The following is a 25,680-nucleotide window of genomic DNA, read 5'->3' as shown; positions in this document are numbered from 1 at the left end:
AAGCAATACTGTCTTAAGAAATTGAGGATGGGTCTGATGAATTTCAAGTGCTGACAAATCAGAAATTATTTTCCTTCCCCGAAATCAGACGAACATGCACAGTGGGTAACAGCTGTGTTAAATGGAATCGTTGTAGGAGGTATTAAAAAAGAAAAAATTCCCATTATCCAACTTATATAATGTACACACCCATCAAATGTTACATTTTCAGATTTGCAGAATGATTAAACAATGCTATTGAAACTGATTATTTATACAATCAATGCAAAGTAACCAAATTCACAATAAATCTCAGGCAGACATGATGTAAAATTCTATTAAGATATATTCAGATTGGCAAGAGAATTATGAATACATGATGAAGGCCGCCACACCTCCGGGATTATTTCCAATGTTTGTACATTCATACAACCTCAATTACATCGGCTACTGGATTAGCTGAACCTGCAATTAAAAATGTATAAATTCTTTAGCTATATTAAACCTAAATAGGAATTATTTGACAATTTCAATGGGCAGAATCTGTGTGATATATCAAATGCTTAGCATCACCAATCAAGATAAACCTCTAGATATTTATGAAAAAAGTTATCACTTAAGTTTCTACTTCATCAGGAGAACAATGAATGAGAAATTTCAATTTCGAGTTCATTTGAAGTTCGTCGCTAATTAAACAAGTGATTGAATGCAAGATATTCAGAATAGGAGGGCTGATTACTTTCTTTGACCACCACAAAATGCATGAATTCCTGTTGGATGTGTCAAAAGGTATCACAATTCAAGCAGTAGCCCAATGGTCTATCCACTAGGCCACCGCACTTCCACACTGGTGGTAAACAGAGTTGGTCCTTATCAAATTGGGAACAATTTATTACACATATACAAAATAATCCTATTCCATTTAATGTTGTCTAAAATATGCAATATATTTGTCACCCTTTAATGCCAAAACAATGAAAGTAATGAAATTGAATTTTTGCAAGCTAGTATTTGAGTAACTTGACATTATGGTGCACATGTGTGGTACAAAATAGGTGCATACTTTTGTTTGCTATGTATTGTAGTGGTGTGACATATGCGTGCACCTAGTGTACATATAGCCTAAAATAGATTGTTTATTGTATCGTAAGCAATAACCTTAATGAGTGTTATTCACATTGATTAAAATTGAAGTGATAATTGTAACGAAAGACAGATATGTTGAGTCAAAGGGGGAAATTCATTGACAGATCATGAGTTCTGGGCGAGTAGTTAGTAGGAAACCACCATATGTGCCACAAACTTTCATCGCCTTATACAGGGTAATTACTTATTTTTTTCAAATTGCAAAAAAGACGAACACATGATTGATCATGATGAATACATTCACAAAGAAGCAATGAAAGGGGCACTAACTTGAAAAAAAATGAAAGAGGCACCAACTTGATCATAGCATAGATCATAGCATGATCACAGCATAGCAAGGAGCTGTTGCTTCAGCAAAGTTGTAATCACAAAAACAAATATAAAAAACACCTACGAGCAAAAAAAAAAATGAACAAGAGCAAAATGAAAAATGATATTAACCAGAGATTTCTGTAACTCAGCAAAAACTAATTAGAATGTTCCCTCCACTTTCTAAGAGATTAGTTGACATGAATGGGCTATGAAACAAGAAAAAACACATTCTGGGCATGTAAAGTGGTTCATTAATACATATCAACTTATGCTTTTACAACAATATTTTTATGACTAAGTATTTTATTTCTAAATAAGATCAATTAAGGTGTATGTCAACCCATCAACAGAGGAAGAAGTTCGTGTTCTTTTTTTGCTGAGTAAGTGCTGTTACTGGTCATCGCTAATGATCATAATAACTTTTCGGTCGATAATTGAATTATTGCTAAGCATTCCTTTCACACCATGAGACGCCAGGCCAGACGTAAGGCCAGTATAATAACTTAACAATTTTGCATTTTAGATCTAATTTCCACAATTTGTAGAAAACAACATTAATTTGCCAATGCTTGGTTGAGAACCACAAATTCCTGTACATGTGTTATGATTTTTAACTAATGTTGAATTTCGGTGGCTAAGAGTGCCATGCGTATCTCCGCTCTAAATAGACCTAATATCTGAACACCAAGTGTTCAATGAAGCACGAAATTCACTCACATCGCACAACTTGTAAAGCGAATTGGCACAAAAATTTTTGTACCATTATGTCAATACACAAAAATGTTCACCAGCGATGGTACGCAGGGATGAAAAGAGTTCCGAAAAAGAACGGATATTTTTAAATATCTTACTTCATTACGATAAGCATTATCACTCATGACAAAATTCAACATAGTATAATACAATTTTAGCACTGATAAGGATAAGTAACAAATAACCAGTACACTGCCGCACATGAGTCCACCTGCTGCACGCGGCACATACATAGACAATTAACAAGGTTGACCATGCACTTCAAGCCAATGATATAGATATTACTAATAATTGACCATTTTGCAACTTACCGGTGGAATGTGAGTCCACGTATCTTTTTACCGGGGCAATTACTGCACCCGTAAGCCGCGCAGCAAACCATCTGCGAAGGTTGAATAATCATGTCGTTTTCTAGATTAAATACTCACGTTTTAAAGGAGATAATAATATACCAGTATTAAGATGAATTCTAGAAGATCAGCATACCTTCAGAATGCTTCAGCAGCCTCGGTATACTGAAAATTAGGTGATTTTCTTAACACGTACCTTTATGGGAAAACGAGCGAGCGGGGTAACGGAATATGGCGGACGAACAAAAGCGCATCGGGTAAACAGCTTTCTGCTGGCTTCACTTTTTTCACCTAACGCCCTCTCCAGATGCTCTATGGTCTCTAGTATGCAGTTTGGAGTGAGAAGTATTACCATAGTCCTATCACAACTCTCTCTCCCTCCAACACCTCACCCCACTATGTCTCTCCCCTCCTTGTGTTCCAATGAATATCCCTCTGATTCGACTGATATCTCCAACCCAGAAGTTTGAGGGGAAAATTCTGGCTTGTATGCTGTTCACTCCAAACCAGGGATGATGTTTTGCGGAGCAGCCTCTCAACAGGGGCAGTGACGCAGCTGATAGAAAATCGCCCTCACTACCCCTCCGCTCCTTGGAAAAACCCCTCCCCTCAATCCTGTCTCGTGGTGGAATAGCCAAGCTCTCTTCTGCTTGGGCGCTCTTGTTGGACGGACGGCTAGTGGGACATGGCCGATTTTAGAAAAATTATACTGCTGGTATTTAGTTTGGTAATGTTTCCTATGGGATCATTAATTATCGTCGTTGTTTTCTATAATAATTCTGATTTTGAATACTCTACTTCAAATAGATATTGATCGAAAATAACTCGTAAATATTTTTGACTATTTTTTTCTTGTGTGCTGATTCTTGTTTGTGGAGTCTTTCCCTGAACCAGTTTGTGGCCGACGGTTGGAGTTTTCCCTATGTCTGGGCTTACGTGAACAATTTACCATATTTAACGACGTAACGCCACAAGCATTAAAAAATAAAAATCTATTAGAGAGCGTGTAATATTTCGATCCCGCCGCGTGAACAGCGGAGAAATTCTTATAAATTGCCACGTGAAAATATTCTCCTACACCTGGAATCAAACCACGGGCCTTTGAATTTCCAGGAAACTACGCTATCCAGGTCCCCTATATCTCATTTATTTATTTATTTTATTTATTTAGTTAATCCAAAAACAGCACGAGGCCAATTACAGAGGACTGGAGAAACAATTTCATAATATTAAGCAACGTAAACAACAATAACAAAAATATTTAACAGCATTTACAAATATATAACAAAGAATAGTCATCGAGTGGTGCGAGGAATAGGGGGAAAATTACGATAGTGAAGGTGCAAGTTGGATGAGGGATGAAAAAAGGATCAAAATTTGGAACACAATTGGCATAGGAGTTAATGGAAGAAGGAAGTCTGAATAGAAAAGAACGTTTAGAAACAGAAAGGCGGGGGGTGAAACAATGAAATAGATCACAGGAACCTGGATTTATATATGCTCCCCAAGTAGTTGAATTGATCTACCTGCTCAATTTTTCCCCGCCAACTTTTACCTTGAGTATCATTCATATCCCTAACTCGCAATGCTTTACAAAACCGCTTAACCTTAGTCTTCTCGTGATCAATGCTCAATGCTCATGTCAATCTCCTCACACCGCTTGTCTAACGCATCGACTAAAGCCTCAGTTCCCTGGCTGACTGGCTATTTCTTGAATCATATATATGCCTATCTTATTTATTATGGCTTGTAACCACGCATAGCAACTTTACCGTGTCGGTTTACTGAGAGGTATAGTCAGTAGTGTAAAGTTAAAAATCATTAACCTAATTGCTAGAAGTTTGTGGTGTAATCGGGAATCAAGTTAATATAATTTGCTCTATTTCACAGATTTTTGTAATTCCCAAATTCTTTTAACACATATGTGTCATCGTCAAGCGACACTCGAATAAAAGTACCCATTTTTTGTGTTTTTGTAAGCGTATGATGGGATATTTAATAATTTGATTTCGTATAACAAGTAACAGCTGAGACTAGATATGCGAATCAACTTAAGGCTGGATGGCGATACATTGAGGAACTTGGTGACAGGAAACATAATAAAGATACACTGTTGTATGTTCCACAGAAGATTTAATAACCCTTAAGGTTATTAAAAAGTTAAAGGTTATTAAAACTAATGTGGATCATACAATAAATGTGCGAAATCAAAATCCATACGAACGGTGCAAAGACTATTTTCATTTACCTTAGAATTCCAAGAAGTGAGGTCTTAAATTGCCTGTTTCACGGTAACAGATAACTAGATAATCCACTCTAGTAATGAGCCAACCAATCTCACTGGTACTGCGAAGGAGAAATGTACCAGTCATATCCCCCGAATATGGAGATATTCCCTTTGGTCTTATCCCGGTCCATATGCTAGGTAATATTTCCCTCTTCTATTTTCTTTCCCCGAGAAATAGAAGAGAAATGGAATTTCCCCGAGAAAATTTCCTCTTTCCTCAGACGAATAATGCCCCCGACCACCCTAATCACTCTCTTCAACATCTCATACCGATTCTCTTTTGAGCACCCAGTGCCCTTTATTGAGTTGGGACAGGGCCGGATGTAGGATGTAGGTGACCCAGGGCCTATTTTGGTGGGATGCCGGGAGGTCCACTGTTGCACGGTGATGCAATTTGTAACGCAATAACAGGAAATGCAAGTAACACAATTTTTATCCTATTTATCAGAAATATATATTCATATAATTAATGCATTACTATCGAGGCACTTTCCCTGATTTCGAGCTGCAAATTGGCGATGACGCCACTGAAATACGTGATGTTTTTTTCCGTTTTTCCGATTTTGTGAGATTTACCTCTATATTGGCGGAAGACTCATGTTTGGTGGGTGGCCCTGGGTTGGTATATGGCTCAGGACCCGGGCCCTTTTGATCCGGCCCTGAGTTGAGACCAAGACTCAGGAGAAGCTCTGCACTACTAGCGGAGAAGGAGTATTAAGGTGATTCAAAAAAAGTGCGGGCGAAGTACTTGGTGTGGTTTCCTCAGTAAACAAGCCACAGAGAAAAATCAACTTGATTGCACATTATTTGACCCTGCCGATCGCATTTTAAGATATGTATTTGTTTAAAAATTCATTCATTCATTTCCAAGTTCATTCCAATCATATCCGAGGGTCTGAACAAATGCAGAGGACGTTATCGCATTTATTTATGGAAAAAGATCAGTCAGCCTATCCCCTTTATTCTGCATTCAACTGTTATTTCCATTCCAATACTTTCCCTCCCATCCTCTGCAACACACCCACATTCCCTCAGCAACCATTCTTTCAGTGAAATTATACTTGTGCAAGCTTAAAATATTTGTCCAGACTGCTTCAGCCGTTTATTCGTTCATTAAAGTCACCGTCTCATTCCATGGAAACGAGGATAGAGGAGAGATAAATACAATCTATCAACAGCAGGGGCGCAGCTAGGCATTAAGGCTAGGGAGGGTTTTAGGCGCAACTAATACTTACGGGTGTAGGGGTATTGCGTACCCATCAGGGTAAGCACGAGTTGAGGGGGCTCTCCTCCCGAAAAAATTGAAGAATAATGGGTCAAAATGGCTAGTTTTACACCTTTCTGAGAGATATTTGATAAATCCTAACACTCTTCCATAAGTAATACTGATCCAAATAAGTAAAATGGATTAAACTTAAAAATTTCTCTGACCTCTGGGGGGGGTTTTATCCCCCAAAACCTCCCCCTAGCTGCGCCACTGATCCACAGGAATACGAGGAAAAGAAGCAGCGGTATTGACTAAGATACATGTCTAACATTACGGAGTTATGTGCAGATGAGATAATTCGACTTTTGGTCTATTCGGGAGTATGTAAATGCAAAAATGTCCGTCCGTATATAACATGTCAAATTAATGCATATGTTATTGGATAGCCAAGAATGCGAATAAATATAGTGGGGACGATAAGAACTTCATCAGTGCCAATACAAAACTTTCAATGGCAGCAAAGATCAAAATTCTAATGGCTGTCTGCCAGTTCAATCTGAATAAATATCCCATTGGTCTTTCATGTGAACGTTGATCGAATGAAGAATCATGGATAAAACATAATAAAAACCCACTAGCGTTTATTTTTTTCGGTTTATTCGCAGATTCGTTTCCATGTTAACATTCGCAAACATGAGCCATTGCAGAGTGGAGCAAGTTGTTGCCGCCATCATAGTACGAAATGGATTAAAAAGTGATTTATTACGAGCCGTTGTGGAACCTATAATATCAACTCAAGATATAATTTTCCTGAGAAAGTTAATAGCAAGTAAAACATAAGGAGCTTCTGATGGACTCAATTGTCCTCCGTGAAACCAATCTAGATGATTAGTCTTCGCCATAGATTCGTTCTCGAGGAAAGTAATGTCATTTTATCATCAGAATTGACCAGTTTTTCATAACAAAAATTAATTGCTGTCATCAAGTTAGCTGCCTTTATTATTTATTCATCGCATTAAAAATGGCATATTGAATAAATTTAACATATTTTGTTTAATTACAAATGTTGATTACATATCCCCAACAATATAGTCACTGTGAGGGGCAATTAATTGTGCAGTCTACGCGCTTTTAAGACTTCTATTGGAGGTTCTGGGGTGCTGTATAGGCGTAAAATATAGGAGAAACCTTTAACGACCAAATAAACACCAATATCCGACATTATAATGCGTTTATATGGCAATAAAAACTAGTGTGAATATATTTAGATAATTTCAGCTTCGTCGTTGGCTAATTTCACATCCTAATTACCTCCACAGTAGTTATTTTCCCTTACTGCTAATTAAACGAGTTCATAGATTTAAATAAACATCTTTTTGCATGACAACGTGACTAAATATTTCACTGGTAACACGATAGTGGCTGGACCTGCAAGTTTTCCTTATCAGTATTGCATAAATCAGTCACGTTAGTCATCGTAATATTGAGTGAAAAGAGCATAAAAATCTTTCAGCATGAGTCAAACGGACGGAGAGCTTCGCTTGATTCGAAGTTCTAACGTAAACTATGACGTATTATAGGAGTACACCTAATACATTTTATCAGATTTTGTTTCTATTCCGAAACGCTATCGAAATATTTTATTTCTGTGGAGTGCACGAATAAGAAAGGGATGAGGGGTTTATCTTTGGAAAACAAATTAAAGTAGTCAATAGAGCCGAGATATTAATTAGCTTTCATGGCTTATGTTTCTGGTAGTCAAGATCGCTATATTACCACATGTGCTTGGGCGTTCATGTTTCAACGGTGCAGAGGGAAGAGGGGAAAAGTTTATCCACATTTCTGACGTCAACCCACTTTTTTCTTTTGATGATTCAGTTTTTCCATTCTTTCTCCCATAATTTTACTCAACCCGTGTCCATTCGGTTGCACATAGCTTGCACCCCAAGATACTTTCATGGAGTTTTAACCGTTGAGAACGACGAAGCAGAAGTGCTGAATCTGTTAGTGTGTAAAGAAAGGTAGGGAAAACAAGGGAGGAATGGGACAATGGGAGGTATGGGTAGGTACAGTTCAAATTTCCCTCTCTTAATTTAAGTTTTTTAGCTCTTGCTTTTCTCACATGTATGACAAGCAGTAGCTGCATTTCCTCCTAAAATGGCTCCTGGCTCACTTCTCTGAATGTGAGTTAAGAAGAGGATATTGGTTTTCACTCCAATTTTGGTAACTTTCGTGATATTCTTTAACTTTAAATTTCTATAATTTTAATTATGACTTTCTCTCGCTGGAAGCACTGATGAAAATGCATGTCCTTCGGGTGTATAACTTGTAATTTTAATATCATCTAGTTTCTTCGGAAAGCCTAATAATGCATGAGAAATACAAAATTGCCCCTAAGGGAGGTCTGGGACATCAGATATGTGGGATGAAAGGGACAGTATCCCACTCCTTCCAAGCACTATTACTTTTTTTTATTATTATTTTTTTAGGCATTTTAATTTTTAGTAATGTATAACTATGCCTCATAAGAAATCCAGAATGGTACCAGTGACAAAATCCATATGTGGTACCAATGCTAAATTGTACCATCCTAGAAGCTGTAAAGATGGTTTGTGATGAAGCCAAAAGTGTGATGGTTTTCCTCCTTTGTACTACACAGGGAAAGGTTGCAGAAATGAGTATGATGCTGGATATAATGTAAAATCCATGCGAAAAAGAAAATCCAATTTAAATTTTTTCTTCTCAACAAGAAGACATAAGTTTCATAGAGAAAAAAAATATTGTTCTAGAACTGAATTCTCCAATTTTGTTAAAAGGCACTTAGAGAATGAAATCCTTGTTTACATTTACTACTACTACTACCATAATTCGTATAAATATGAGCAGAAATAACTACAATATCTATTATTTATGTATTTTGAATCAATCGTTTATTTTTTCTTTCCATTTTAGCACATTTTCACTAGGGTGCCATTCCTTCCACTTAACCTTCCCATTCCTCCCGGGATGAGGGAGGACTGGGGCAAATGTTCAGAAAATGCTAAGTTCCGCAGTACTCACAAATTCTAATTTCTCGAGGAATTTTCCATGGAATTTGGGAGGGTCAAGACAGCTAAGGATTGCGAAAAAATTGATTTAGGCCGCTCATATTTTGAAAAATTGTATTCCAAAATGTGTCCCCGTCCTCCTCTACTAAAGTTTGCGAAGATTATTATATATTCATTGTAATTAAAATAGGTCGAGCCTAAAACCATTCGTCATCATGTCACACATAAGTGTAAGAGATAAAAATCCCATTAATAACAATTGAACTAATCTGAAAATTGTATTTTTTTAATTCGGTCCCGCGATATCACTTTAAAAAGCACTAAAGCCAGGTTTAACAGAAAATATAATTTCTCAAAATGATGCTGCCTGTAAAAGTGTTATCATCGTCTTCTGTCATTAAGGAGAGAGATAGGAAAGCCATCTTAGGCCTTAAAAAAACATATACCTATCACTATCGTCGGTGAAAGATCGGTATCGAACAAAGACCCGGTCAAACAGGGCCGACATCACTGCCTCACATGGGCCAACACGTCAATTTCACGCACAGCACAGTGGGAAGAAGCTTTTCCTCTTCCCCCAACTAAATACGTTCCTCGCATTAACCCAGTGGCGGATACAGAAAAAACTCAAGGGGGGGGGGGGGCGCAACATATCTTGAGTTGTCTTTACTTTTATCGTAATAAAAGATGATCAAGTCACAGGCAAAGTATATGAAAATTTTATTTAAAGTGATTATAAACATGTAAAATACAATGCCATCTTGATATAAAAAAGTTACAATTGTGGTTTTGCAATGTTCGGCAATACAGGCGGACCCGCAAGGGGGGGGGCGCGCGCCCCCTGCGCCCCCCATCTGTATCCGCCACTGCATTAACCCAATTTTTTCTTGTTGTGATTCAGTTTTATTCTCTGCCACCCAGTTTTTACTCAACCTATGTCAACTCTGTGTGCACATAACCTTTTAAAATTAAAGAATTCACAGTTTTTTAGTTTTAACTGAGCGTTAAGAATTATGCATCGTTGCTGAGTCTTTTAGAGCAGAAAGGAAATGATTTCGGAGATTTCGAATGCTATTTCCTACACCATGGCACCGTAATTCAACTAAGTAAGTAGCACATATAACAAATAGTGTTTTTCACGAAAAAGTATGAGGGCAAATATTGCTTTTTATACCTGTTGAATTAATTTTAGAATTGTATCTTTTTCAATAGGGTAGTTTCCTTCATCAAAGAAAACGAAAGGCATTGATTGCGATTCGTTATCCACCATTAGTGTATTCATAATGTACAAATAATTTGGTTTTAGAAATACCGGTTTAGACGAATGGCAAGGGTCAATTTTATCCTCATTTGAAAAAGGCCAGAGTGGCGCCCATGCGATGCCACTCCACGTGACGTCACAGGAATCTAGATGCTATACGAGTAATCAGGAGTTTTACGTAGTCTGAGATTAGCAATACATGCATGAGGCGCAAAGCTCAGGGAAACATGTCTTAATAATCAATTATTAAAACTGCCTAAGGTCGGAAAGTTTCCTTCGTTTGATAGGGCATTAATAATCCTTATTTAAGCCAAGCGCTACCTGCTAGCAGGGTACTCTGCTACCGTCTAGCAGCCTGCATCGTATCAGCGCACACATCCTCGCCCCAAGGTCACCTCAGCGGGAACCAGAATGACGTCGCACGGGGTTTTCCCAGCATTCATACTTAGACGTCGCGTTTTCGCGCGCTTGAAAACTTCCACTTTTCATTTAATCGCGAAAAATAGATATCGTCATTTAAAAATCTAAAAGCGTGAAATACGTACTCTAGGAGTAATAATCTTTCGATTCGGGCAATAAAAAAATAATAGGAAACCACCCTATTCTATCCCACGATAGCACAAAATCAAACGCTACTGCCAAATATCGAAGAAAGTTGTAAATTTTCAAAAATAGGACATCTAGTGTAAAATAATTCGTTAGACAAGGTGGGTTTACTTACTTACTTTACAAGGTGGGTTTACTTCCTTTAATTTACTTTGGTTTCAAATAGTTGTCTGTCAAAATTTTTAACGTCCACATTGAGTGCAAGAGGATAAGACTACCTACCTTTCATTCGATGAATTGTCCATCGGCGGCAGGGCTCAGCTGTGCATCGCCGATTTCTCATATACACATATTTACCCACAATTCACATCTAACACACAGCTGAATATGAATTTTTCCATGAAAACGTTCACTTTTTAGGCCTGTTCTTTCTTCTAATCGGGAGATAAATTGAATTATTCTCTCATTTCTCGTCAAATCTGGAAAACAAGAAATGGTCCCAAAGCTATAATAAAAAAATAATTTAAAAAATCAAATGGCACCGACGACAAATACTTACATTTATATGAAAAGAAGGAATGGTGACAGCGGCAATGTATGTAATGCGTACAAATTTAGGCCATTCTCTAAAACCTGTAATGATTGATTAGCTATTATTAGTTCATGTACACATATTTCTGAACAATTTTAATGAAAGTAAACTTGTGCGAATTGGTGAACCAAATTGAAAGAGATTCAGTATTCTGATCACGCATTCGTAAAATATGGGTGGTCAAGAGGTAAAATTTCGCGTATATTTTTGGCCCATGCATTCTTACATATATTTTTGTACGTAGTAACGTAACGCGTAGCCATTCCTTACTGCAGGATCCAGAGCGCCAAATCCCAAGCACACGTGTTGCAAAAACTAAATTCATTTTTGCTATATATTATTGCCTAAGTGTGTATCTTAATTTTATACCAAACGTGCGAAATATAATGATTTAATATGCAGAAACATAATAAAATAATAAGAACGAGTACAATACATACCCCCTCTCTTCAGCGACAGACCATCCGTCTCTCACCACCAATCGCACAGCAGTGAGACTCGGACTTCACCATAACAGAATGAGGACTACGGGGAAACCTCGAAAGCGGTGCACTGCTTCTTACTCATAGTCATTAGAGGATGGGGAACTGCTAAGGAATGTAGGGGATGTTACCCGGCACGAATAGCCTAAGCAGAAGCCAAAAGGCAGAGTAAAAAAAACCTGAACTGATTTTGAGTCGCAGCGCATCACGAAGTCTGATGGGTGAATTTCGGTTTACGCGTCGTTGGGCGAGCAAGGCATGGAGTTGGTGGCTAGGGGGAGGTATAGCGAAAGCGCGTTCGCGAGGACGAGAGTGGGGAAAGTGACTCAGGGCGCGACCCTCACACATTAACGACAGTTTTAAACGTGCGCTATCGCAGCATAAATGGGCTGCTTTATGTTCTATTATATTTACTCTGGCTATTTCTTTAATTTCGAGGCGAATCTTCAGAACAAGGTGACACAAATGCATGCATAAAATTACAACGAGAAATTGATTTCATGTCCCTCGTTTTAAATGAAAACATATTCATGCCCGGAGGACGATGGTAGAGGTAGCTATCGAAACGCCGGCCTAAAAGCAACTAACCTGGAGGAAAACCCGAAGAAATTTCACCAATATAGAAAGTATTTGTTCTTTTTGTTGTTTATGAATCACGATCCTAAGGTTGGTTTCCATCAGAGATCTTGAATTTCCCTGCTAATATGGCACGGAGGTATCGTTTACCATCTGGGTACTCTATTATCGTTGCTCAAAGACATTTAGCACAAACTTATCAGTTCCCATGCCTCGCCTCCGATTGACACCTGATCTCAGTCAATAGTACTGGGATGCATCCGGAAGTGCTGTGGCGGTATTCAACGATTCAATCACCAGAGCCTCCAGTTCGCGGCATAACTCTCACTTGCCTCATTCCTTAGCCTGTGCCAGCGCCCAGAGAGGTTTTACTTCACTTCCTTATTCCTCTGGGACTGAGAATGCATTTACCCATTCATTTAGGAATATGGAATACGATATTCGTAATATTTTATAACCGTGAGGTGTTCATGTGGCCGTCCTCTAACCGGCTGCATGTTGGTGATTGATCACCCCCTGTCCAGTGGCGTATCTATGGGGGGATGCAGGGATAGATCCCCCTCCCCCCCAAAGCCTGAGAGAAATAATAAAAATGATTTAAAACTATTGTCTAGTTTTGACATTCAGTAACTGTGTCTGCTTAAAAAATGTTTAGTGAAAAAATGATGTAAAATGCATTTCCAGACCAGACATGTCATTTTTCAAACATTTTCTCCAAACCCCGTTGCCTGAGGGTCACCGCCCCTGGCAATCCCATCCCCCCCCCCCCAAAGCATGTTCCTAGTTAAGCCACTGCCCCTGCAGCCACGCCACGCCGAAATTTCCAATTTTTCTTTCTTCACTGTTCCCAGCCTTAAGGCTGTCTACAGTACATTTCAGTTATTTCATTTCTGGTAATGATTAGTCAGTTAAGTCACAGTGTGGCAATTTTGGGAGTTAAGGGGAGGGGATGTGATGGGGTACTAATGCGTATTTCGTAGATTTATGTTTACTATTTTCTTCAGGGGAGTAGTTCCAGAGATTCTGAAGCAGTTCGTTTCCGGTATTTTCTAATGAGCGCTCAAATTTTGGAAGATACGCTTTCAATTCTGTTAAGATCGGAACGATTTTAAGATCCTTCCGTAAATCCCTGTTCCGTATAAACCACGGAGCTCCTGCTAACTTTCTAATGATTTTATTCTCGGTCGTCTGAATGCAATTGAGGTAAGTTTTGGCTGCCATGAGCCAGACTGGCGATGCATACGACAGGAGCGGTTTCAGCATTGAATTATACAAAAGCAGCTTCGTCTTCAGCGATAACTTTGACTTCTGGTGTAGCAGGACTGCCCCTGCCAAACACACATTCATTTCGATTTTTGCTTAGGAGTCGAGCATTTCATTTCGATGAATTGATTTTGACCGATATTGTTCCATCATGTCTCCTTACAAGCTGCATGGTGGGCAGCTGTGGCGGATACATATGGGGGGTGCATGCTACCCCCTTGCGGGGCTACCTGCATTGCCAAACCACAATTGTGACTTTTTTACATCATAAGATAGCATTGTACTGTACATGTGTATAACCAGTTTAAATAAAACTATCTAATAAAACTTTGCATGTAACTTGATTATTTTTCATTAGGATAGTGTATAGGTAGCTCAAAATATCTTTTGTAGCCCCCCCCCCTTGAGTTTTTTCTGAATCCGTTACTGGCAGGCAGTTTCAAAAAGGGACTAATTTGCCCTCCCACTTTCCCATAGCCTCGGTGGTTGTGTACATACAGCTCAAGATAATTCAGAGCGAAAAAATTTGATCCAGGAGAAGTCACATACATTGTTTGAAACGCTTTAAATCACGAAAGCCACCTTATAGTCTCGTTTGATACATTTGTTCTCACTCGAAAATATCTCGAACAACTCATGAATACTCCTTCAGGAAAAGGAACAGGTCCCTCTACCCTAAGTGAAATACCACGTTTGTGTCTTAGAGCAGCTAAGCATAAATTTTGTTTACTGGTGATGTAAGAGAAAAATAAGCAACTCATTTCTTTAGTGATTTATTTGCACCATTAAATTTTCTTGCATAAATGAATAATTTCTCAGGTGCTAAGTTCTGCTTATGACATTTCATACGTATTTTAATACACAGTGAGATTATTATAATTATTAAAGTATTCTACTAATTAAGATAGGTTTCCATGAAGTATATCAGAAGCAGAAGAGCTTAGTTGTAGTTATTTATTCTCCATAGGAGTTGTCCCGAAATTCAGCCTGAATTTAGGGCTCAGGCAGCAGTGGTTAACAATATGTATCTGATTTTGAAAAAAATTCGGATACGCTGATATAAGTTGGCAACTTTCCTGCACAGGGAAAATTTGATTCTGAAAAAAGCCATTTCTCAGCCCACGCTACTGACCATGACCAATCATATACTAATTACCTTCGCAATTCCGACCAGCCACAAATGTTGAGCTTTAAATAATATTTGGTGGCAAAATCACCACCAACCAACACACCATGATAGAAATATTACACATATCAACCGAGGTTGACTCAATCAAGCAAAAGGTGAATTGCGATTGGGATCATTGAAGTGAGTGACTTGGCCCATTATTAACAACATCCACTCTTTTGGTCAGGTTCTCCTCCATTTTGAAGGATATCAAAGTGTATGTCAAAACCATAACCACTGTGGAATACCCATGAGTTGCAGTTTGTTGAAATGTAATGAGCGATTTAAATAAATGTTCTCTGGAAAACTAGAAACCTTTTTTGACAGTGTGAATATGGAAAATTTCCACTAAGCAAGACTTAAGTCATCAAATTAATTCATTGAAACCATTTCTGTTGACACGCACTGCTTCTTACAGTATCAGAGAACATTCTATTACTGAGAGTTGACCTATATCTGGGTCGAATGTGGCAATCTTGATTTAAAAGTTATTGCAAAGCAACTAACAAACATCATCTTAAGTTCATAACTGTAGCATATTAAATAAGTAAATTGTAATAAGAAAATTATCATAACCATAGTATAAATTTACAATCATTTTCTCATAATCAGACAACATGTTTCTAGATAGATTGTTTTATTTTGAAAAATTTACAATTCGGGATGATTTGTTAACATCATTCTTTTATACACTAAGGCCCTCACTAATTAAAGGAATGCAAATAAAAAACAACAAAATTGAAAGAAATAATAAAGCTTATGTACACAAGCTGTGATGCAAAATATTAGAATCAGTGAACAGCTTTTTGATCTAACTACAAAAGATCCACAGCATCCAAGTGTTTGCCAGGGAAAACATAGTTCAAAACATAACAAGAAGGTATTAATTTTCTTCATCCATAAAGTGCTTGAGATCCTTAAAATTGCAAATAATTTTAGCTCTCCTGCATAACTGCAAGTAAAATAATCTAAGAATTAATAATACTGAATGTAACTTTTAAATGCTGTGGTCCCGGGAATGAACCCATTACCTTCTAAATGGATAATATACTTTCAATCAACAGCAATTGCTTCCCTTTGGCTCAGCTGTTTACCCCTTTCCAGTTCCTTAACTCGCTCTGTAAACTTGATGAACTTAGGATGTTTTTTGGCATCATTTTCTTTCACTTTTGGCTCCTTTGCCATCAACTTATCAAACTCTTCGGTGAAATCAAACTCCCTTGGACAACTTTTCACTGGATGAAGACAGCAAAGTTTACGGAAAACATCTTGAGCTCTCTTGCTGTTAAGCTGCAACATGCATAACTCTAACACCCCATCAGAAAGATTTTCCACTTCTGCATATCTGGCATCTTTATCATCAAAATATTCAAAAATCATTTCCAAACACAGCATTATCCATGAGTAGGCATCATCTTGATACTTTTCTTTCACATCAGTGGCTCGTTTGACCAAAGCAGAGTCTGCAAATAAAAAAGGGATCATTGCATAATTGATAAACATCTGTTATGATTAGAAAATGAGGAACTTACAATATCTCTTAATTGACACAACAGAGGATATTAATCCATGCTTCAGTCAGAAAGCCCGAAGTCAAAGTGGTCACTTAAATAAAAATGTAACAAAATAACATCCTTTATTGTAAAGCTTGAACACCACATGAAACAAACTTAATAGTGTCTTTATGAGACGTCACTATTTCCACGATGTTGCAGTAACTTGAATGATAGGATTGACTGATTTTGGGCAATCAACATAATATTTGAAGAAGCCTTAAACTATACATTTCCAAAATAGCTCATTTGGATACTGAAATTTTTCCAAGATGTTGAAGCCTAAAGACTGATGGAACTTAATAAAAAAGGTGTATTCTGATAGACAATTATTGCTACGTCTCATCTACTATTCCTCATCACTTAAGCAGTGTCACTGCAATGATGGGTGACATAATAACATGGGAAAAGACAATTTGTATCAAAAGCAAGGAAATTTCTATTTACAAAGAAATGATTATTTTGTTCAACTGCAGGAAACTAATTTGCTCCATCCATTTTGTCTGGCTTATTTAATGAATTATGAAATAAAATGTACCAAAAATATTAAAGTAATATGAATTCAAGTACATAAGTAGTTTTCCACACCCCCTATCTCAATTGGTACTATATAATCCCTGTGAATCATTTCCATTATTAAGAGAGTACAATAAACATCCAACAACACCAGTCTTTATCAGTGATGTGTATCATGCAAAAAAGGAGGGATCAGAGTCAAGAAATGAGGAAAGAGGGTATATAATGTATATATGTATTCATTTAGTGAGCTACATCAATGTTATGAGCAGAACTCTCACTGAAAGAATCACCATCAGTGAAAAGATTTTCCCAGTACATTAGGTGAGTCCTTTCCCTTGGGCTACAACCTTATCATGATAGCAAGGCTTGCGCATAGGTAGACAATAGGTAGCCCACATTATGGTGTCACGTAAAAAACACAGTATCTCTTCCCCCTAAATAAAACGTAGAATACAATCAAATGAGCCTCGGAAACTCATTGAATGGGACTCGTCCGCAAAAGGCAGGTGTCATTCATCAAACACATTATGAATGTTTGTGTGCGTGAATGCATCCTTAGCCAACGTATGTCTCTTTCTGATGTCCTTCCAGCTGTATCCACTTACCTCTCATGTGCAGCCCAAATAGTTGAATTGACCCACCTGCTCAAGGTTTTCCCCATTTACTTTTGCTTTGAATCTCATATTCAAAGCTACCGATGCTTTAAAACACTGCATAAACTTAGACTTCTGGTGATCAATCCTCATCCCATACTCATAATGCTCATCAAACACATCCACTAGAGCCTGAAGCCCCTCGCTGATCAGCAAATCAAAGCTTAATCATTAGGCCGGCCCTTATTTTTCAGAATTGTGAAAATTATGTTTTCCTAGTCTCAAAATGATCCAAATGAGGTTTATATTCACATGTTAAAATTTGGTTACTTTAAAATAACAGCAACCCGTGCCCCAAGGGCCCTAAGTACTGAGGACCCTCAATTGAGTTTTTTGGAGCAGAAAAAGTGACAATGTCAATTTTAACCCTTCAGTGCCATCCTATGCACTGGGTACCGACCCCTTAAACCTTAATTTGTTGCCACCATACAGCCGCAAACCACTCTAGCAAGTTCCAAAAGGCTCTTTATGTATAAAATATTATAAGCATGTGATACAATTGTGTCTGTGAATCATAAAGGAATGAAGGAGATGAGCAAGGCTTCCAAGGCTCCAACAGGAGATAGAAATATTCAAGGAAGAAGAAACGAGGGAGTCAGTTCACAGACAGTGGAGGGAGAGTTCTAGTGTATAGTGTGCAAAGGATAGGAAGTGCTAAGTTTTTTAGGATGTAAGGAGAATAATGGTGAAATAACTCATTTATCATGAATACACGTGACGTTCATTTTACGAATAGGCCAACAGGGAAAGGCATGAAATCAAGACTAAATCCAGGCATTGAACTGGTTGGAAAAGAAGTGAAGAAAAACTTGGCTGAAATTTACCTACAGTGAGAATAGTACTGTGTGTTTTCGCTATCACCTAATGGGTTCGAAACACATGAGACTTAGTACGAGAAAAACCGTAAGAAATGCATTTCATCCATGGTACAAAACGAGAATTACTGAATCACTACGGAAAACAAAGCGATCGAAAAGTTAGAAAAATTACGCAAAGAATGGATGAACGTGTGACGAAATAACGAGAGAGCGCGAAATACAGTGGATATGAAGTCGTAACAAAACTTGATGATAAATTTGACATTGCAAGGAGTGGTACCATTGAGTTTTTGACTCACGAGGAGGAAAGTGCAGTTAATCTCTCGGATAAATGTGCTTGGGCTGAGGAAGTAAAATTCTTACGCAATCAAAGAGGAGCACGAAATGCTGTTATTAGTGGAATATATTTCAATATATTCAAGAAGAAAGAAAAAGATGTGGTTCTACGCTCCTTGTGGTGCATCTGCTCCCAACAGTGACCCGCAGTTCCTAAAAAGATTTGTTAATTACGAAAGTGTTAACCTGGACATAGCGAAAGCAGTACAAAAGATGTTTTCAAACCACTTGTGGTACCTGAGTGAGGAGTTGTAGGTCTGGCATTCTTTGACGGATCCTTTTATAGGTATGAAAAGGAGAACGTGATACTCCGTATAAGGACATGTGAGGGGAAAATATGATCCACCGAAGAAGGCATTTTATAAACATAAAGACATGACTGAGGTATACATATCAAATTTTGTCACCACTAATTCGAGAAAGCTATTTAATACATTGTAAATATGCACTCCATTCTTCGATGCACATATGCAAGGATGGGATGAACAACCAAGAATGATTTGAAAATGTTTTGAGGTCCACAAGTGGTAAATGATTGTGCAGAGAGAGGTGTGAAACAAATTCAAGGTTTTAAGTCAGTTAGGGAAGAAAGCTTTAAAAATTTATTACTGAGTGCAAATTTTCATCGCAGCACAACCCCTAACGTGCGCAAAGACACTTTAATTGCCAAATATGGGGTGTCAGTGAAAGATTAGAAGTACTCTGAAAATTTGTTTTATTTTGGTTGATATCTACTGAATTTCATTACCAGCGTGAAAATAAATTGATCAATTGGATTGGAAATATTGATATTGCAATTAAATTCTTTCTAGCGTAAGCACATTTCTTCAGAGGCTAGATCTTGCCAGTGGGAGCAAAGACTTTGTCGAGGGAGGAGAGGGGGTGGAGGGGAAGTGTCTAGTAAGTGGTGCGGGCCGTACCTCAGTGGCCCCTGGTGCAGGGTGGCACCCTGGGGGATGGATTGCATTACGACGGACGATATCTCTTAAACGCTTAGAGATAGGTCAAAACAAACAGAAAATTGGCCCTTAAGGACTTTACTTATAGGTTTTACATGGGGATAACACTTTTTCTGCTCCAAAAAACTCAATTGAGGATCCTCAGTACTTAGGGTCCTTGGGGCACGGGTTGCCGTTATTTTAACCCTTTCACTGCTGTGGATGTACCTAGTACGTCTGCACGGCAGACTGCTGTGGACGTACTTTTTCTTCCTCCCTGCCATGCGGTCAGCACTTTCGCCGAAGCACTTCGAAGGGTCGCTAATCCGCGACCCTATCCTCGACCAGCTAACCCACGCAGGACCGTCTCCTCGACCCTACGAGCACGCAGCCTACCTCCCGAAAAGTGACCGCTCTGACTGCAATTTGAAAATCAATCACTCAATACGATCATCAAAAACTTATTGTTTTCATCGCACTCCTCCCAATCATGCAATCAAGTACGTCTTTGAACCGTGTTTCTGCGATGACAAATAACGGTTTTGTTAACTTTGCTATAATGGCCATTTTTCCGGTTGTCCGCAGCCACGTTTCTAGAAAAGTTAACAGAATCGTTATTTTTCATCGTAGAAACATGGTTAAAAGACATGCTTGATTGCTTGATTGGCAGGATTGCGATGAAAACAATCATTTTTTGATGATTGGATTGAGTGATTGATTTTCAAATTGCAGTCAGAGTGGTCCCTTTTCGGGAGGTAGGCCCCCCGCTGGTAGGGTCAAAGAGACGGTCCTGCGTGGATGAGCTCGTCGAGGATAGGGCCACGGATTAGCGACCCTACGGAGGGTGTACCACACCCATCCTGGAAGTACCTGCTCCATGGGCCCAGGAAACGCATTTTAACATTTTCGCCGCATGTGAGGAGTAGGTTTTCGGAGATTGAACAGCAGCGAAAGGGTTAAAGTAACCAAATTTTAACATGTGAATATAAACACCATTTGGATCATTTTGAGACTAGGAAAACATAACTTTTTGCAATTCTGAAAAATAAGGGCCTGCCTACTAATCATCCTCAAACCTCACTGATTTAAATATCATTCCTACCACTTATACTCCGGCTTCCAACTCATCCCACGCCTCTCATACAATCTCCTCAGCATAAACGTTGAAAAGCAATGGCAATAGTGGACAGCCACAGGCTGCATTTGGTGATAAGAAAAACTTATAATCAATGTGATTCATACAACCATATTTGCAGGAAAATTCAAAACGAGGAAGTTTTCATTTCGATGATTCCCAAGCCGATATGCTCTTTGAGTTTAAACGTATTCAATTTCCAACTCGTTATACATTTGTGATGGCGATTAACTAAGCACAAGGTTAGTGGTTGTGGTCTGAATCTACAAAACCCATTTTTTTTCATAGTCAAATATATATGGCACGTTCACGAGTTGTTAAGCTATCTATCACCTCCATTTGTTCTTGCCCCTGATAATAAAACAAAAACTGTTGAATATCCGATGGTACTTGACTCAAGAGAATAAAGCCAAATGTGAAACTAAACTTTCCATTGATTATTAGACGGTACGAAGATCGGCGGGTCAGCTACTATTTTATGCATGTATGTATACAATAAAATATAGCTTCTGCTGCATAATTACATCATTATTAGTGATTTTCAATAATCCTGCATTTTCGGTAATCCAGCAGTGCTCTGGTTCAATAATCTGCTGAATTACCAAGAGACCATGGTAGTTTAGAATGCAATGTTGGTACAACCTAGGTTGTTCAATAATTCTGCGTTTACCTTAACCTCTATAAACACCAAATCATTGTTTTAACAATTTAACAATTAATGAAATAATTTCCACATGGGAATGCTTGGTTGCCTAGTAAAAAGTCATGGATTTAAACCTGCTTTGACGTCTATATTACCCATGATGATTGAACAAAGATGAACTACAAGATTGATGGTTGCAGAAGTCTCAAGGCATTTGATTTACAGCATTCAGTCTTCAATCACCAATATTATTTTCAGTGGTGAAGTATGATGTACAATCCAAGTAATCGCATGCTGAGTGGATGGCCTGTTTTACATTAGTACTTCAAGACGTTTAACCTATGTGGATAAACCAACTCTTACAAACCATGAGGTCAATGCCAGAGGCCTCACAGCCAAAGGCCATCAATGACCTTGGGGTCTTTCAGCGCCTTTTATTTTCCTTGGACCCTACCAATACATGAACTGTAAAATGAAAGAACACATGAGACCCCTGCAGTGGTTACAGCTCATCAATCTTTCTTCTAGACAGGCCATGTAATGTATTTATAAGGCCAAACAAAGGACAAAAAAATAATAGCATGATACAACAAGGGATGCTTAATAAGAAATATTTGATACAGCAGAAATGACACTCTTGGTGAAGGAATAAACACTAACTCTGTTGATACAAGCTAACACAATGAACCACAATTGGTTTTCAGGTTAAATCGTGAGAGAAAGGAAGGTATAAGTTATGCACAAGGATAGTCATAGCTGTTTTTCAATAAGTCATCAGTATTTTTACTGATAAGCATATATGTATCAATCCAAAGAAAATTCAAAAATGGGCATCTCCTTTCACCAAATAACTTTAAATTGACACAATGCCATTTGGTCAGCCCAAGAGGTTAGGATATGGCAACTGCCATAACTGCCATTTTTCAAAATGATACAATGCCTAAGGACTGCAAAAATGAAGCTTGGGTGTACTGACGAGCTGCGGCACAGTCCTTTTAGTTCTGAATTGCCCTCACACCTGTTTCTGTCCCTCAGTGCCACGTGGAGCTGACCTGTCCGCAATGGATTTCTCTGCCTTGCTGTAAAAACAAGTCCACCTCTCAGATTTTCCCCTCCACTCCTCGGATCACATTTAAGAGACCACAGAATTTAAATACCATATTTAAAGCCACCCGCCCTCTTCAAAAGTCGCAGTCATTCACTATCTCCACACCCTCACCTTGCAATCGTCCCAGGTGTAAAACCTGCAAGATATTCTCTCCACCCCCTGCCTCTTTTCTCCCCAAGCTTAAATGCCTACCGATTTTCCCCTCCACTACTTGTACTTCCACCTACATCATTTACCTCCTTCATTGTAATTTCTGCCCTGCTTTCTATATCGGCCAATGCACTACCCCCCTCAATCTCAGAATTAACAATCATCACGCCTCCTGTTGTCCATTGTCCCCCCACTCTTCTTTACCAGTTCCTACACAAGGTCTGCCACACGACTCCGTCTTCAATCAATGCTACAAAGTATCCATTATTGCCACCCTCCCTCCCACTGACTCCGCCCTCAATCTCCACACCCTTGAATTGGCTTGTAAAGCATAGATGTCCATAAAATCGTCTTCAATAAATTATGACAAACATTTTAGGCCAGAAAATGGGTGCTGAACAGGCAAAATTTTTCATGAAATAAATTTGAACTAAAAGAATTTGTTGGAGAAAAAATTAATGAATAATTCCTGCATAATTCCAGGCACTTAAAATTTAGGCATAATTCCTGACACTAAAAATTCATGTATAATTCCCGATTTTCCCAGTCACAGGACATCCTGCAAACTCTCCAAGCCTAACAAAAGTTGCCGAGCATGCCCGAGAGAAGCTGAATGAACAGAGATTCACTGGCCTCTGCCATGACTAGCCTACCCATAACACCATAGCCATCTCGAATGGAGAGGATAGACAAGGGTGGGTTCAGGGAAGGGAAATTCCACTGTATTAGATACTTATGCTACAACAAAGAGCAAAGTGCAAGAGTAATACCTTTGAACTGAGAACATTAATATTACAAAGAAATATTACTATACACAGGTGCCTATTATTAAAAGTATTTTACCAATTAGTGTAGGTTCCCTTTATATACTTGAGAAACATTTTGGCAGCCTCCCCTGTCTTCATGTATTTCCCCCTTTAATCACAGTAAGTAAGTCTTATTCCCTTTTATTCTATCTAAAAATACAATACTCTTCCTTCTCCTCGTTTTCCCAACATTGTACCCTCAAACACGGTTTTCAACATGCCCTCCTTGCTAAGTACTCCCTCAAACCATACCGTCTGTCTCCCACGAATCTCGATCATTTAGAAGCTCTCTCTCTCCTCACCCACCATGTCCAGCACTTCGTCACTCCTCTTCCTCTCCATTCCCTTCTCCATTCTTCTCCATACCCACATATTGACAGCCTCCAGTCTTTTCTCTTCCTCCTTCCTTAATGTCCACGTTTCCCCACCGTAAAGTGCTACAGGGGGATTTCATCTCAAATCAGGCAGAGGGGTGTCAGGTGACCATCACCGATTTCTCTGAAATTTATATATGTGAAAGCAGTATCCTTATGATGCATAACGATGACTTTATCTCTGCTCAGAACTGAACCGTCATAAAGTTACCATCCTTTAAACATTGCAGAGTCAGGCCTCAGAGTAAAAAATGAAAAATCACATAAATGCTGATTACTAAGGAACCATGGCCCGTAAAGCAGTGGTTATTGTTTCATTTGGAAGAGAATTCATTTATGCACATTCTGGCATAACTGAGAAATTTTAAAGAAAATAAAAGGTGGCCTTTTTCAGTAATAAATTGCTAAATAATGACTAATTTTTATTGTTTAAACAAGTCCTATTTGTTTATTATTGCTTCAAATGACTTGCAAGTTATGCCAGAATGTGCATAAATGAATTCTCTTCAAAATGAAACAATAACCACTGCTTTACGGGCCATGGTTCCTTAGTAATCAGCATTTATGTGATTTTTCATTTTTTACTCTGAGGCCTGACTCTGCAATGTTCAAAGGATGGTAACTTTATAACGGTTCAGTTCTGAGCTGAAATAAAGTCATCATTATTCATCATAAGGATACTGCTTTCACATATATAAATTTCAGAGAAATCGGTGATGGTCACCTGACATGATTTTGTACTATCTGCCTGATTTGAGATGAAATGGCCCTACAATCCAGATGACTCTTCACTAACCTTTTCTTAAAAATCTTACATAATGATCCTATCATAAGCACCCTTCCTGTTCATGAATGCCTCCTTTGCTAACACTTGTCCTTACTGTCGTATTCATTTTCCTCTAATGGCCTGCCCAAATAGTTGAATTGATCTACCCGCTCAAGTTTTTCCCCACCTACTTTTAACTTGTGCCCCTCATTACTAACTCCAATGTATTGTAACGGAGATGGAAAGTATCTTTGGTTTATATTTCATGATAAAGGCCATAAATTTCTCTAATAAATCAAAAATGTACGCATTTGGGTAACTTCTTAGTAAATAAGACAAGTTTCTTCACACGTCAGTACGGTTTCACTAACCTGTGGGAGCCAAGTCACTGCAGTCCACTCCGCTATCCGAAGCCTCGGCATCCTGACTTCCAAAGGCCTCCATAACAGTGATGTTTCGTACCTTGAAATAACAAAACAAGCGTAAGTAAATAACATATCTAAACTGTAATGAGCCAATTTCACTCCGCGACGAAATACGTTACGAAAAGAAGTTAATCTTTTACATCCATCCGGAATACAACACAAGCAATTAATTGGAAATAATGAGCATCGATTACACTGAGTTATTCTTTTTTTAAACCTGTTACTTACGTTTTAAAGTACTCAAAAACGTACGTAAGTGTTAATGGGAGAATGTTCGCTGTCAGATATATTAGGATATCTAGAATTCCACCTTTCTCCACTCACGATCGAAGTTCAGGAACAGTAGTGCTGCGCGGCTTCATAGAATATTTAACAATACTTCAACACGTCACTTCAGGAAAAACATGAGTTACCAGAGCAATGTTTTCAAATAATTCATCGAGTTTTCCTTAGCGCTTCGCGCGAGGATAGCGCGAGCGGCGTAAAG

General features: G+C 38.4%; 1 protein-coding gene and 1 long non-coding RNA gene across 3 annotated transcripts; both read right to left on the bottom strand.

Annotated features, from left to right (window-relative positions):
• Positions 1-370: 370 nt before the first annotated feature.
• Positions 371-2,840, bottom strand: LOC124160294. The gene is made up of 3 exons (XR_006865138.1): positions 2,677-2,840; positions 2,502-2,572; positions 371-444 (listed from the first exon to the last, which is right to left on the bottom strand). It is a non-coding gene; the product is annotated as an uncharacterized LOC124160294 (long non-coding RNA).
• Positions 2,841-15,589: 12,749 nt separating this feature from the next.
• Positions 15,590-25,654, bottom strand: LOC124161052. 2 transcript variants are annotated; one of them, XM_046537213.1, is made up of 3 exons: positions 25,518-25,654; positions 25,140-25,230; positions 15,590-16,432 (listed from the first exon to the last, which is right to left on the bottom strand). In XM_046537213.1, exons 2-3 carry the CDS (start codon positions 25,210-25,212, stop codon positions 16,023-16,025), a joined length of 483 nt encoding a protein of 160 aa, XP_046393169.1. In that variant the 5' UTR covers positions 25,213-25,230; positions 25,518-25,654; the 3' UTR covers positions 15,590-16,022. The 2 variants fall into 2 exon arrangements, with proteins under 2 accessions (XP_046393169.1, XP_046393168.1); XM_046537212.1 differs by having other exon boundaries at positions 25,422-25,652.
• Between the last annotated feature and the right edge of the window lie 26 nt (positions 25,655-25,680).

The sequence above is a fragment of the Ischnura elegans genome, chromosome 6 (assembly GCF_921293095.1).
Source record: "Ischnura elegans chromosome 6, ioIscEleg1.1, whole genome shotgun sequence".
In the NCBI taxonomy this organism is placed as follows: domain Eukaryota; kingdom Metazoa; phylum Arthropoda; class Insecta; order Odonata; family Coenagrionidae; genus Ischnura; species Ischnura elegans.
Note: the sequence above shows the minus strand (reverse complement) of the source record. Positions and strands in the feature narration are given on the sequence as shown.